The 12,770-nt window shown below is 56.6% G+C and overlaps 3 protein-coding genes and 3 non-coding genes across 9 annotated transcripts; 3 read left to right on the forward strand and 3 right to left on the reverse strand.

The window, feature by feature from the left end:
- The first annotated feature begins 52 nt into the window (after positions 1 to 52).
- LOC148886964 (trafficking protein particle complex subunit 14-like) lies at positions 53 to 4,469 on the forward strand. 4 transcript variants are annotated; one of them, XM_089017835.1, is made up of 13 exons: positions 53 to 605; positions 1,418 to 1,713; positions 1,797 to 1,892; positions 1,972 to 2,101; positions 2,188 to 2,274; positions 2,338 to 2,458; positions 2,521 to 2,668; positions 2,749 to 2,831; positions 2,907 to 3,058; positions 3,185 to 3,321; positions 3,391 to 3,469; positions 3,582 to 3,696; positions 3,784 to 4,469. In XM_089017835.1, the coding sequence occupies exons 1-13, from the start codon at positions 410 to 412 to the stop codon at positions 3,950 to 3,952; spliced, it is 1,809 nt and encodes a 602-aa protein (XP_088873961.1). In that variant the 5' UTR covers positions 53 to 409; the 3' UTR covers positions 3,953 to 4,469. The 4 variants fall into 4 exon arrangements, 3 of the variants coding, with proteins under 3 accessions (XP_088873961.1, XP_088873960.1, XP_088873962.1); XR_016117970.1 differs by lacking the exon at positions 3,784 to 4,469 and having other exon boundaries at positions 2,188 to 2,458; positions 2,907 to 3,084; positions 3,582 to 3,642; XM_089017834.1 differs by having other exon boundaries at positions 2,188 to 2,458; positions 3,185 to 3,469.
- A 148-nt stretch (positions 4,470 to 4,617) lies between these two features.
- trnav-uac (transfer RNA valine (anticodon UAC)) lies at positions 4,618 to 4,690 on the forward strand. Its single transcript has one exon. It is a non-coding gene; the product is annotated as a tRNA-Val (tRNA).
- Positions 4,691 to 4,826: 136 nt separating this feature from the next.
- trnav-uac (transfer RNA valine (anticodon UAC)) lies at positions 4,827 to 4,899 on the forward strand. Its single transcript has one exon. It is a non-coding gene; the product is annotated as a tRNA-Val (tRNA).
- A 209-nt stretch (positions 4,900 to 5,108) lies between these two features.
- trnaa-cgc (transfer RNA alanine (anticodon CGC)) lies at positions 5,109 to 5,180 on the reverse strand. The gene has a single exon. It is a non-coding gene; the product is annotated as a tRNA-Ala (tRNA).
- Positions 5,181 to 6,431: 1,251 nt separating this feature from the next.
- Positions 6,432 to 8,401, reverse strand: znrd2 (zinc ribbon domain containing 2). The gene is made up of 4 exons (XM_089017018.1): positions 8,263 to 8,401; positions 7,210 to 7,361; positions 7,045 to 7,129; positions 6,432 to 6,972 (listed from the first exon to the last, which is right to left on the reverse strand). The coding sequence occupies exons 1-4, from the start codon at positions 8,312 to 8,314 to the stop codon at positions 6,545 to 6,547; spliced, it is 717 nt and encodes a 238-aa protein (XP_088873144.1). The 5' UTR covers positions 8,315 to 8,401; the 3' UTR covers positions 6,432 to 6,544.
- A 575-nt stretch (positions 8,402 to 8,976) lies between these two features.
- LOC148886969 (lactoylglutathione lyase-like) lies at positions 8,977 to 10,647 on the reverse strand. Its single transcript, XM_089017021.1, has 6 exons — positions 10,429 to 10,647; positions 10,235 to 10,317; positions 10,015 to 10,155; positions 9,558 to 9,625; positions 9,359 to 9,448; positions 8,977 to 9,188 (listed from the first exon to the last, which is right to left on the reverse strand). Exons 1-6 carry the CDS (start codon positions 10,495 to 10,497, stop codon positions 9,094 to 9,096), a joined length of 546 nt encoding a protein of 181 aa, XP_088873147.1. The 5' UTR covers positions 10,498 to 10,647; the 3' UTR covers positions 8,977 to 9,093.
- Positions 10,648 to 12,770: the final 2,123 nt, after the last annotated feature.

Genomic DNA, 12,770 nt, shown 5'->3' on the forward strand with positions numbered 1-12,770 from the left:
CGGGACGCTTCATTTCACTCGATGAAATAATAATAATACATTTTATTTCAAGCGCCTTTCAAAACACCCAAGGACAATAATAATACATTTGATTTCTAGGCGCCTTTCAAAACTCTCAAGGTCACTTTACAGCCATACGCGCCAGCGTACACTCATTCCCGGCAGTAACTCAAATAGATAGAAAATTAGCTAGCTAGCTAATAGTTAAATATGCTACGACGTTGGCTCTCATCCACGACGTGCGCTCTTTTTTTGACTGCTGTTGTCTGCTCGGCAACACAGCTGACGTCACGCACACGCGTCAACCTGCGTCGCGCTAGCAGGTCGCCTCCGGCAGGTGGCGCTCCGGGGCCGTCCGGGGACGCGCCGGCGCGCTATTGTTTCTCTTCGTCGCCCTCCCGTCGTCGCCATGGTGCAGACGATGGAGTCGCAGTGCGAGTACTTCATGTATTTCCCGGCGGTGCCCATCGCGGACCTGTCCGAGCCGGCCCGGTACCGAAGCCTCCCGCGCCGGAGCCACCTCTACCTCGGGGAGACGGTCCGCTTCCTGCTGGTGCTGCGCCGCAAGGACGCCGGCAAGGAAACGCCGACCGAGGCGGGCCCCGGTAAGGGGGGGGGGGATGCCGAGGCCGCTCCCCCAATCATAATAATAAGAATAATACATTTCATTTCTAAGCGCCTTTCAAAACTCTCAAGGACACCTTACAGTCACAGGATCAGTTTTTCTGTGGGTGAGCAGCGGCAGCCATTCGCAGCAGCGCTCACCCTACCCGGAAGCATAACACCGCAGCAAAGTTATGAAAGGAAAGAAAGAAGTAGAAAAACAAAATACAGGAGCTGCTGGGAAGGCAGCCACTCTCGCAGCGCCATCTTCAAGTCAAAACAACAAATAATATGACAACACAAAGAGTCATTCATTCTTCAGCACTTGCTGTACCCTCCTTGTGACAAGAAGCAGTTGGAGATGCAACTTTGTTGCCTTGATGTGTTGACTTCATTTATGTGCTTTATCTATCTATTTGTTATCAATTAGCTGTCTAACTAGCTAGTTACCGATTAGTTTTCCATTAGCTAGCTAGCAAGCTCACTTGATCTATTTGAGTTATTCCCGGTTGAACGGGGTCACCCTTGGTGGCTACCTATCCAGCTATCGATTAGCTGTCTTACTAGCTATCTACCAGTTATCTATTAGCCAGCTAGCTAACTTGATCTATTTGAGTTCTTCCCGGTTGAGTGAACGTTGGCGCATGTGGCTGCCGCTGCTCACCCGCAGAAAAACTGATCCTGTGACTGTAAAGTGGCCTTGAGAGTTTTGAAAGGCGCTTTTCAATCAAATGGATTCTTCTTCTTATTATTTATCGCAAGCATTCTTAATTGAATCGAGTGACCGTATTGTCATCGGTGGCGGCTCCAACAGGGGGCGCCGCGGCCGCATCCTTCGGGACGGAAAGCCGGGGGGGCCGCGCCTGGCGCGAACTGGCCGGGTCGCTGCGCGCCGTGGCCAGCGTGAGTCCCGGGGACGGCGGCCGCCACCGGGCCGCCCGGCGCCACGACTCCGGCAGCGGCGGCGACGACGCCGCCGACGACGACTACGTGGCGGCGGCGGAGGCGGCCATCGCCGCCTTGGGCAGCAGGGTGGACTCGCGATGTCGGACCTTCCGCGACTGCAAGCCGCTGCTCATCCGCAACTCGCGCGGGCCGGCTCCGATCCAGGTGAGTGGAGTGCCGGGGGCGGTCCCGAGCGGCGCCGCGGACGCTTGAGCGCTCCTCTCTGTGCGTCGCGCCGCGTCGCGCAGTCCCCGCCGGACGAGCCCATGGTTCTGGCGGACGAGGTGGTCTTCCCGTTGACCGTCTCCTTGGACCAACTCCCCGTCGGCACGGTCAAGGTCAAGGTGCCCCGCCCCCCCGTCGGGTCTCGACGCGGTCCGCCTTCGGAGGCCTCTGCCTCAGCGCCGCCGCGCCCCCCTCCAGGTGACGGTGACGGTGTGGAAGGAGGAGGCGGAGCGAGCCGAGGTGCAGGAGTTGGGCTACTTGAGCGTCCTGCAGCAACGAGAGCCCTCGCTGACCTTCAGACACGACCTGAACACCTTCAAGGCTCAAGGTTTGCCCCCCTTTCGCCGCCCCAAAGTCCCTCCGATGGCTGCCGGCCGCCCTTCCTCACGCCGGTCCACGTTTGTCTCCGCTTAGTGAGCACCACCCTGACCGTTTTGCCGCCTCCGGCCGTCCGCTGCAAGCTGATGAGCGTCTCGGGGCGCCACCTGGCGGCGCTCAAAGGTACGGACGGCGCTTCGCCTTCCGAACCGGCGCCGACCTTGCGCTTTTGCCGGCGGTGTCCAGTGCTCAACGAGGCGTCGCAGGAGGAGGTGCGGGTGCAGGACGTACGGATTCTGCCGGACCTCAACGCCTCCTACCTGCCCGTCATGCCCGACGGCTCCGTGCTGCTGGTGGACAACGTTTGGTGCGTGGCCAAAGCCGGGAGGGGCGGGGGTGAACAATTGTGACGGGCCGCTGTCGCCGCAGCCACCGCTCGGGCGAGGTGGGCATGGCGTCCTTCTGCAAGGTGGACAGCGCCGCGTGCCGCCTTCCCGGCATGCTCGGCACCTTGGAGGAGCACGACTTCCTGTTCCGGCTGCACCTTGACAACGTGCCGCAGGACGAGTCCAACGAGGTGCGTCGGACCCCCCGTCGAGCCGATCGGCCATTCCGCAAACTCCGCCGTTTCCCCAACGTTGGCGTCCTCGTGCCCAGGGCACGGACGTCCCTCTGGTTGCCGTGTTGCAGTGGTCTACTCCCAAGATGCCCTTCACCAACTGCATCTACACCCACTACAGGTACAAGCGTCGCCCGCCGACCGCGATCGTCGCAGTTGGCTATCCGTAGCCCAACGGTCGCCGCTTCCTTGTCAGGTTGCCGAGCGTCCGCCTGGACCGGCCCAGGTTCGTGATGACCGCCAGCTGTCCCAGCACCGTGAAGGTCAAGGAGCGCTTCAAGGTCAAATACGTGCTGCTCAACAACCTGCAGGACTTCCTGTCCGTGCGCCTGGTCTGGACTCCCGAGGGTGGGCTCCGTTTTTGCCGCTCTCCGGTTTGAGTCCGACTCGTCCTTGTCGGGGATTGGTATCGGGGGCGCTTTGGGGCTTCTTTGGCGCAGCCGCGTATCCGACTGACTTCTGTCGCGTTTTCAGGGCGCGGTCAAAGCGAGGGCGCGTCGCCGTCCGCGGTGGTCTGCCACAGCCCCCTCAGCAACCTGGGACAATGTCGGAAGGGCAGCACTCTGACCTTCAGCGTGGCCTTCCAGGTCCTCCGACCGGGACTTTACGAGGTAGACCTGTTAGCGACGCGGGAATGGATCCGGCGCCGGATGACCCCGCCCTTTGCTTTGTCCTCTCAGCTCAGTCAGCACATGAAGCTCAAGCTGCAGTTCACGGCGTCCGTGTCCAACGCGCCACCCGACGCCAGGCCGCTTTCACGTAAGCGCGCCTCCGAGTCCGCATCATAAAATCCCCGGGTGCGATTTCCGTATTTGTCGGCCCCCCGCAAAGTCCGGACGGTCCATCCCAAGTACGCGCCTTCTGTCCTCAGGTAAAAACAGCCCGTCCAGCCCGGCCATGCGAGACCTGCTGGATCGCCACCAGGCCAGTTTGGGTCGCTCCCAGTCCTTCTCCCACCAGCAGCCGTCTCGCTCGCACATCATGAGGTGAGACAGCCGCCGCCGGCGCCGCGTGACCTTCCATCCCTGCCTGGGGATCGTGTCACCGTCCCGCTCTTCGCACGTGCGTCTCAGGACGGGCAGCGCCGTGGAGCGGCGGGCCATCACGCCCCCGGTGGGCTCTCCGGTGGGCCGCCCGCTCTACTTGCCGCCGCAGGACAAGAGCCTTCTGTCGCTGGACAAGATCGCCAAGCGGGAGTGCAAAGTTCTGGTGGTGGACCCGGGACGCGGCGACCGCCTCTAAGAGAAGGCGCCCCGTGGGTGGGGGGTCATCTCAAAGGACGCTCCGCAGGATGCCGAGGAGGACACCCGCGTGGTTCTGACAAGGAACAATGTTTTTGTCTGTCGGGATCGCATCATAGCACCCTCATGTGGAGTTTTGTGGCCGTTGCACCCGCTTTTCAACTTTGTCATTTTCCTTCCTGCGACTCGATTTGATTTGACAAAGGAAGACATTTCAGGGGACATTTTGGCAGTCGCTATCAGTATTAACTTGAATAAAGTTGACGCAGACACACCCTCATCCAAGGGAATGACATGTGCAGCTTTTCTGGGGGGAACGTTTCTTGGTCAACGAACGTGGAAAATCCCGATCACCTTGGGGGATTGTGGCTCGGTTCTTCGGGTGTCCGGGTGGCGAACTGGACAACCGCGACGGTTGGAAGGAGGCGGCGAAGGGCACATTAGGAAAGCCGGTCCGAGCCGTCAAGCCCCGACGCCGCCACGTTCGGTCGACCGGGGAACGCAGAGCAGAGCGCACCTCCGGCCCGCCCTTTTTCGCCACTTTGTCGTCCTTCCGGTGACGGGTCGTCTTCCATGACGTCAACGACGCTACACACGTACGATCGCGTGACCGAAGAGCACTTCCGTCCCCTTCTTCAGCTTCCGCAGCGGATTCTGCGTCGTCGAGGTTCCATAGTGTAGCGGTTATCACGTCTGCTTTACACGCAGAAGGTCCTGGGTTCGAGCCCCAGTGGAACCAGCGGCGACGTTTTGTCCCGCGCGACACGACCAATGTATTCAACACAACGGCGGAGGGATTCAACGTCCCTCATTCGGCCTTTTACGCTCTCTGATTATTCTTTATATTCTGCGGTTTGACGACGGAGGACAAGTTAGGTTCCATAGTGTAGCGGTTATCACGTCTGCTTTACACGCAGAAGGTCCTGGGTTCGAGCCCCAGTGGAACCACGACATTTTTTTTGCCATTCCGAAATCAATTTGTCGGAAGCAAATTGACATTTGCTACATTGGCTTTTTACAAGCAATATTGACCACTCCGTTGCCAAAGTACACGTTTTGCTTGTTATTAACGCTCCGGTACTGTTTTGAGAATACTCATGGAAGTTCCTTGCTTTTTTTCCCTCCCGGTTCACGTTTTCGGGTCGCTGCTCCAAAAATGGAGATGCCGGGGATTGAACCCGGGACCTCATACATGCGAAGCATGCGCTCTACCACTGAGCTACATCCCCGTGAGCGGACGAACACCAGAACGAGCAGAAATAAAGACAAACAATAGCCGGCGGTTTTCGATGACGTTTTTGGCGCCATTTACTTTTCGCTTTCTGCCTCCTCGTCAGCCGTCACTAAAGTGGCAAACCTTGACACAAAAACGTTGGTCGAAGACGACAAAGGGAAGGAAATCGTCGCCGTTTCCATGTTTATTTTCCAAAGGGACGAAAGTGAGCGCGCTCCAACGAGCGACGAGTTCAATAAAACAAAAATAAATTGAATTCCATTAATGTAAATAAAATAACATTAAATGTAATTAAGTATAATCAAATAAAAGTAAATGCAATGAAATAAAATCAAATAAAAAAGGAATTGCGTGAGTGTTTTTGTAACGGCAAATTGGCGTTTTCATGTTTATTATGTTTGTTAAAGTCATGCTAAGTGCCTTGCACGCTGGGTCCGAGAGGACAGGAATTTCATCTGTGCTGTATGTCATGCATATTAGCATATTTGACAATAAAGCTGACTTTGACATAACTGCTTTGACTGCTCCACTTGTCGGACGCTGAGTTGTTTGGTAGCTTGTCCGTCGCCACGGTTACCAATGAGGTCGGTTGCTCATTTGAAAACATCAGTTTGGCACCAAGTGCATTTCTCGAAGCCTAATTTCGTTTACCGCGCGACCCGTCTCACGAACGCGTCACGTCGCCACCTCATTCCGTCACCGCGGGTCACGTGACCTCGATTCCCACCGGACCATGTGACGCGCCGCCATCTTGAGGGGCGAATGCCACAAGCACGTCAAACGTCAATAATAATAATAATAATCCATTTCATTTCCAAGCGCCTTTCAAAACTCTCAAGGTCACTTTAGAGTCACAGGATCAGTTGTTTTCTGTGGGTGAGCAGCGGCAGCCACACGCGCTAGCGTTCACTCAACCCCAAAGTAACTCAAATAAATAGCAAGCTAGCTAGGTAGCGAATACATAGCTATTAGCTAGTGAAGTGCTAGCCAATGGCTAGCGAATAGCTAGCAAATACCAAGTGTTGAGGGGTGTTGAGGGGCCGCCAGCAGACGACACTTGTTGAGCCCGCCCGTCCGCAGTGGTTTCGCTTCGTTTGAGCTGCACAACCGTTGCCTTTGGCGGCCTCTGGCGGACACTGCCGGGGGCGCGTCGGTGGATCTTGCAACGACAGCAAATTGAACAGGAGAGGAGCGCCTCGATCTCAAGGGCGCGGAGGTCACGTGACCAGACAACACGCTGCCATGGAAACATCCGCAGAGCCATTTTAATGGGCAAATCGTTGGAAAAGAGAAAATAACTTAGAAAAAAAGAACAGAGTTTTCCCCTCCCCCCATCCCAGTTCAAAGGGTCAAGCCCCCTCATTGGCCGATCTCCCGCAGGCTCCGCAGGGAGGCGGCGCAGCTGGAGATCAGGTTGCACAGCTGGATGCTGGACTCCAGGGAGGCGCAGCTTTGCAGCTGCCCGCTGGCCCAGCGCATCTTGCTCAGCACCGCCTCCTCGGCGTCCCGCAAGACGGGACGCCGGGCCGCGCTGGGCGGCGCCGGGCGGGGGGCGGCCGGACCCGGGACGGCGGCGCCCGCGGGGGCCGGGCCGGCGGCGGGGGGCGGCGCCGGCGGTGCGGCCGGCGCGGGAGCGGCGGCCCTGCCCCCGGTCGCCGCCCCCTCGCAGTGCTCCGGTCGGGGTTGGGGGACGGCGGCGGCGACGCAGGCCGGGTCGGGCGGCGCCGGCGACCGAGCCGCCAGCCGTCGCTCTCGCACCTGGGACAGCGCCGCCTGCGCGTTGAGGGCTGACGGGACACGGCGGGCGCGCTGTCACTGGTCCGCCCGCCGACTCCCAAACGGGTCCCCGGGCGTCTTACCGGGGTCGTCCTTGTCCACGTCGGAGTCCAGCTCCTGGCACGAGACGCAATAATTCTTGCGGGCGCGGTCCTGCAGCAAGATGGTCTGCAAAGAAAAAGAAAGAAAGGCACCCCCCCCCCTCGCTGAAATCAAACGTCGGCGGCGCCGGCAGGCGAGCGACTTACGGCGCAGACGTGGCAGCACTCGCCCAGCATCTTGTAGCCTTTCAGGAGGTAGTCGCCCATGGCTTTGCTGATCTGGTCCTGCCTCTCCTTGCGGGCCCGGATCACCTTCATCTCCGCCTCGCTGGGGGGCTCCCACTCAAAGTCGTCGTCCTCTGGCGCCGCCGGACGAACCGCAAAAAGGTCAGCGCCGATACCGCCGGCAAAGATGGCCGCGAGATAGGTGGGAAACGAGCCAACGCTGTTCGCCGATTGCCTTTCAAAAGGTCACTTTACAGTCACAGGAGAGGTTTTTTCCGCGGGTGAGCGGCGGCAGCCACACACTCATCCCAGAAGTAACTCAAATACAGTAAAGTCTCGTTATATCGATATTCAAGGGAGTGCGAAAAATATCAATATATCCGATATCGATATAACGAGACTTTACTGTAGATGGAAAGCTAGCGAGGTAATATTTAGCCATCCGGCCAGCTAAATAGCCATATAGCTAGCTAGCCAGCCCTCTAATAGATAGCCAGCCAGATAACTCCTTCACTGCCATTGACAAAGTGTGGAGGACGAATCGAAGTGGAATCATCACATGACATATATGGCGTATGGATGCAATGGGGACCGACCGGCACGTGCCAGGGTTACTCCACAAACATCCAAGGGTGTTCCGAACAGTACAACATCACAATCACAACAATCTCACACTGCATTTTAGGCTTCTGGTCGAATGGGAAAAGTCCCTCGTTTTCATCAATTCCTTTCCTGCTTGTAATGACAGCATTTTTGGGTCATCTACTGCAGAATTTCACGATCGGGTCAACATGTCCCTGTCGAACTCGGATTCGATTGATTAGGGACGACCGCCGAGCGGTGGCCCGGAGCGTCCGGAGCGAGCTAGCAAAAACCGGCTCAAGTTAGCCGAGGCAACCGAAGCGAACAGAGTTCGCTAAAGTCCCGCGACAGTCGCCAAAAGCGTCGCGAAAAGCGTCTCGGAAACGGCGGGCGGGCAAGCGGGAAGGCGGGCGGCGGGAAGGCGGACAAGCAAGCTAGCAAGTGACAACCAACCTCCGTGAAGCGACATGTTGCTGCGCGGCGCCGGACGCACGTACGGCGTCATGACGTCACATAAGTCTTCCTCACGGCCGTAGACCACGGTCCCCTTTGGATCGCTACTGCCCTCACTGGCCAATAGCTGTAACTGCACTAGGAAAAGCATGCTCAGCTCCTTTTTCTTTTTAATAATAATAATAATAATAATAATACATTTCATTTCTAAGTGCCTTTCAAAACTCTCAAGGTCATTTACAGCCACGGGATACGTTTTTCTGTGGGTGAACAGCAGCAGCCATGCGCGCCAGCGTTCACTCAACCCAGAAGTAACTCAAATAGATAGAAAGCTAGCTAGCTAGCGAATAGATAACTAATAGATAGATAGCTAATAGATAGCAAACAGATAAGTAGCTAGCTAGGTAGCCAGCTAGATAGCCAGTAAGCGAATAGATAGCTACCAAGGTAGCCAGCTAGATAGCAATATAATATTATTATTAGTAATAATAATAATCTTTTCTTTAGGCTTTTCTCTTCAGGCGTGGACAAAGAGGTGAAGTTTGCTTTGGCCAAGCTATGACATCAAATGCCCTTCCTGACACAAGCCTCTGCATTTATCCGGGCTTGGGACCGGCACAATAAGGCGCTGGCTTGTGTCTCCTTTTTAATCATCATTATCATACATTTCATTTCTAAGCGCCTTTCAAAACATTGAAGGACACTTTGCAGTCACAGAGTATCAGACTGAGATTTATTGGCCAAGTGGGTCTGCACGATGGCGGGATCGCCGCTGAATCACCATGACGTCACCTCGTTTGACGGGTCGAGACGTCGGGGCGAAGCTCGGCGTCAAGGGGCCATCAAGGCCGCCATCTTGTCCGGAGTGAAGATCTCGATCCAGTAGCCGTCGGGATCCTGGATGAAGGCCAGACCTTTCCTCTTGCCTGCCGACGAGCCAAAACCATCGGCGCAAGCAAATCGGGAATAAGCCCCACGGGATTCATCCGCGATAGCGAGTCCGCCAGTAGATAGCTAGCGAGCTAGATCGTGAATAGCTAGCTAGCTCGATAGCCAGCTAGCCAAGAACTCAAACTGGCGGTGTGTTGCCATTTACCCGAGTGGGGTTTCTTGATGAACTTGACGCCCAAAGATTGAAACAAGTGACACGCGATGCCGACGTCGGGCACGGCGATGCCGATGTGACCTTGGCGTTTGACAAACAAACAAAAGAGACAAACGCTTTCCAAAAACACGGCCATTTTTTTTTTTTTTTTTTTCATTGAAAGGAGGACAAAGAGCAGCTGCCATCTCACCAAAGCCGATGGGGTCGGCGTTTCCGTTGTGGTAAGACAAACCGCCGTTGGACTCGGAACCCCAGTTGCTGGGACAGACGGACAAACAAATACAGGCAACATCCAACTTACGACCAGATCGACGTACCGCCACCAGTACTTACGACCACAAGCTCCATTTTAAAAATTTAGCAGGCCACCAACGCGTACGACAATTTTGGCCAGCCAGCATGTCACTCTAGCACAGCAATCGACCGCGTGATGGCACCGCAGGGGGGAGTTTGCCAGTCATTTAGCCTCTGAGTCTCGATACATCCTTTTGAATGGATTTCGACTTACAAACATTTTGACTTATGACCGTTTGGTCAGAACTTGGGTCTTACCTACACAACATGAATAATATCCTGTCGAATTTTATTTCTGTATTTATTTTGGGGGTGGGGTTGTGTGACAAAGGTTTTTGGCACCGTGGACTCACTGGGTCAGCTCCAAGGTGGCTCGTCGGGAAAAGGTCCAAGCCGTCCGCTCGCGGATGTCGGAGGGGATGTCGGCCTTGTTCTCGAAACCCAGGAAGTAAAGGCTGAAGTGGACCGACGGGAAGTCGATCTTCTGCAGCAGCCTGCGCGCAGTGGCAGGCGGGAGGTCAAGCGGCGCGCCGGTCGCCACGGCGAGGCCCGCGGCGGCGCTTCCGCACTGACGTCATTCCCAGGATTCGCGTGTAGAAGTCCAGGGAGCGAGCGGGATCCTTCACCCTCAGCATGGTCTGCTGCATCATGTAGTCCTGAAGGCGACAAGCCAGTTGAAAGGACGGCAAGAAGGCCCGGCAGCCGGCCAGGCGGCCCGCCGGCCCGCCAGCCCACCTGCCCGCCCCGAGTCAAAGCGCTCACGCCACCTTGGTGGCGGGGTCGCCCTCCTTGCAGGCGTCGGCCACCGCCTCCTCCGACAAACCTCCTCTGTCCATGGGAAGATCTTTCGCCTTTGGGTTGACGTCTGCCTGCGTCGCCACCTGAAGGCGCGGCGCGGGCGCGGCGCTTCAGGAATGCGGCTGCGTGTGTCGGCACGTGTCCCGCGTTGGCCCGGCCCAAAACAATTTGGAGGACGGTGTTGGGTTATTTTTTATCGTTCGCCCTTGGTTCATTGCTTCGACGGGTGTTGATGGAGATCGATGGGAAATCATCAGGGAGCCAGGACTTGAACAGAAAGTTGATTTAATTTGGAGAGCACGGGCGGACGGAAGAGCGAGCATGGAGAGAGAGAGAGACGAACGGGCTGCAGGAGTATTTATGCGGCGCATAGTAATGACGCGACAGGATGTGACGTAATAAAATGCGACATCGTGTAAAGGAAGGCAGGATATGACATACGAGGAAGTTCAAAATGTAAACAAAGATTACAGAGCGATGTTTAGACATGTTTGTATGGCGAATTACCCTAACAGACGGCAGGATCTATTTGCTATCTAGCTGCCAAGCTATCAGCTATCTATTGGCTAGCTAGCTAGCTTTCTATCTATTTGAGTTACTTCCGGGCACCAAAAAACTGATCCTGTGACTGAAAAGTGACCTTGAGAGTTTTGAAAGGCGCTTAGAAATGAAATGTATGACGTATTATTAAGATTTGCTGACACGCAAACACAAAGCATTTGAGCTCCTGCGCCATTGTGCTATCCATCGTTGTTTCCCAACATGATCGGGTGTTTCCGGTCCCCCCGAAACGACACGGAATGGAGTCGAGAAGCCATCTTTGCCTCTGCCGCTGCCGCGCAGCGCCTCGTTGCGCAAGGATGCTGCCGGTTACCAATAGCAACCAAGGTCTGCCAACCTCGAGTTGCCACTCCGCGCGAACTGGAAAGTCACGTGGGTTTGGAAGATCGCGTGAGCGTGCACGCGCGCGTTCCTGTACGCTTTTCCTATTGTTTTGCTTCGTGCGCCGCGCGACAGATTCCTCGGCTGCACATCACGACGCCGACGCCGACGGGGAGAAGCCTCGCGGCGGTGCTTTTTCAAGCGTCCTGGCAATTTTTCTTTTCGCTTTGGCTTTGTTAAAGGCACAGCCGAGAGCCGCGTCTTCCTGTTGGCTCAACTCTGAGAGAGGGGACGGGCGCTAGGACCCGGGGGCGGCCGAGCGGCCCAACGGAGGTCCTCCCGCTCCCTCCCTCCCGCGGCGGTCAGTGTAGTTCGCCGCGGCCGCCCGAAGGTTCAGCGGGTCCGGCTGCGCTCGTCCCCGCTCGGCCCGGTGACGCTCCTTCGCGGAAGAGCGCCACAGCGACGCAAGCGGCCGCTCGCCGGGACCCCCAAAAGCGGCCTTATGGACCCCAAACAGCAAAGCGGTGAGTTGAGCTCCAACTTGACGTCACTTCGCCGCGACTTCCGCGCTTGCTACTAGCCGCCTCGGCCAACCCCGAAGGGAGCGCGGAAAGTCCGCCGAAGAGCGGGAACGGGAGCGAGTCTCGGCCGAGGTTTGGCAGTGACGTCAGAGCCGCCCGGTGACGTCATCAGGCAGTTTGTCTCTCACTCGCCTCCTCCTCCGTCCTTTCGTCCTTTGACTTCTCTCACCTCCTTCATTTCCTTTCTTCTTGTGTCCTCCGGGCGCTCCTCTCCCATTCCCTTTCCTCCGTCACCCCCCTCCCCCCCCCAGCCTCCCCCAGGCCCCCTCTGGCCCTCGCGACAGCCCCCTGCTGTCTCAAGTGCGCAACAGACGCTGTCATCGTCCTTTTGGCGTCAGAAGATCACAACCGCGCTCAAACGGGCCACAATTGGAGTCGCATGCTTCCACTCTCATGACCGTCTGTGTGTGTGTGTGTGTGTGTGTGTGTGAACAAAGCAGGCTCTATGGGCTCGGGTTGCGCTTCTTCTTTAACGTGGGATGAGCTGGCCAAAATGGCCACCGCATTGACGGCGGACACGAGGGACTTGTCGACAACCCTGACAGGAAGGAAACCGCAGCTGCTGGCGTGCACGCGCACGAGCCGCTGTTGGATGGGATGTCGGGCTTTGTTCCATTCGCGGCGGACAAAAGGACATTTCGCAGCAGCAAAGCGACCAAAGAAAGAAAGAAAGAAGTCGAAAAACAAAAGACAGGATCTGCAGCAACGGCGGCCACTCTCGCGCCAGCCATCTTCAAGTCAAATAAAACACCATTATATGGCCGAAAGGAAAGAAAGAAGTAGAAGAACACAATACAGGATCTGCTGGTAAAGCAGCCACTGTTGCGGCGTCATCTTCAAGTCAAAGC

Source organism: Hippocampus bargibanti, linkage group LG16 (assembly GCF_051943395.1).
Source record: "Hippocampus bargibanti isolate YZ-2025 linkage group LG16, ASM5194339v1, whole genome shotgun sequence".
Classification (NCBI taxonomy): domain Eukaryota; kingdom Metazoa; phylum Chordata; class Actinopteri; order Syngnathiformes; family Syngnathidae; genus Hippocampus; species Hippocampus bargibanti.

Excerpts from the sequence above, each read along its gene's own strand:
- LOC148886964 (XM_089017834.1), top strand. The coding sequence starts at position 410 with ATGGTGCAGACGATGGAGTCGCAGTGCGAGTACTTCATGTATTTCCCG. Across the intron at positions 2,459-2,520 it reads CTGCTGGTGGACAACGTTTG|CCACCGCTCGGGCGAGGTGG; the intron begins GTGCGTGGCCAA and ends CTGTCGCCGCAG. Across the intron at positions 3,697-3,783 it reads TCTCGCTCGCACATCATGAG|GACGGGCAGCGCCGTGGAGC; the intron begins GTGAGACAGCCG and ends CGTGCGTCTCAG.
- znrd2 (XM_089017018.1), bottom strand. The coding sequence starts at position 8,314 with ATGACGCCGTACGTGCGTCCGGCGCCGCGCAGCAACATGTCGCTTCAC. Across the intron at positions 7,362-8,262 it reads CAACATGTCGCTTCACGGAG|AGGACGACGACTTTGAGTGG; the intron begins GTTGGTTGTCAC and ends CGGCGGCGCCAG. Across the intron at positions 6,973-7,044 it reads CGTGGACAAGGACGACCCCG|CCCTCAACGCGCAGGCGGCG; the intron begins GTAAGACGCCCG and ends GTGTCCCGTCAG.
- LOC148886969 (XM_089017021.1), bottom strand. The coding sequence starts at position 10,497 with ATGGACAGAGGAGGTTTGTCGGAGGAGGCGGTGGCCGACGCCTGCAAG. Across the intron at positions 10,156-10,234 it reads ACGCGAATCCTGGGAATGAC|GCTGCTGCAGAAGATCGACT; the intron begins GTCAGTGCGGAA and ends CACTGCGCGCAG. Across the intron at positions 9,449-9,557 it reads CGCCGACCCCATCGGCTTTG|GTCACATCGGCATCGCCGTG; the intron begins GTGAGATGGCAG and ends TCAAACGCCAAG.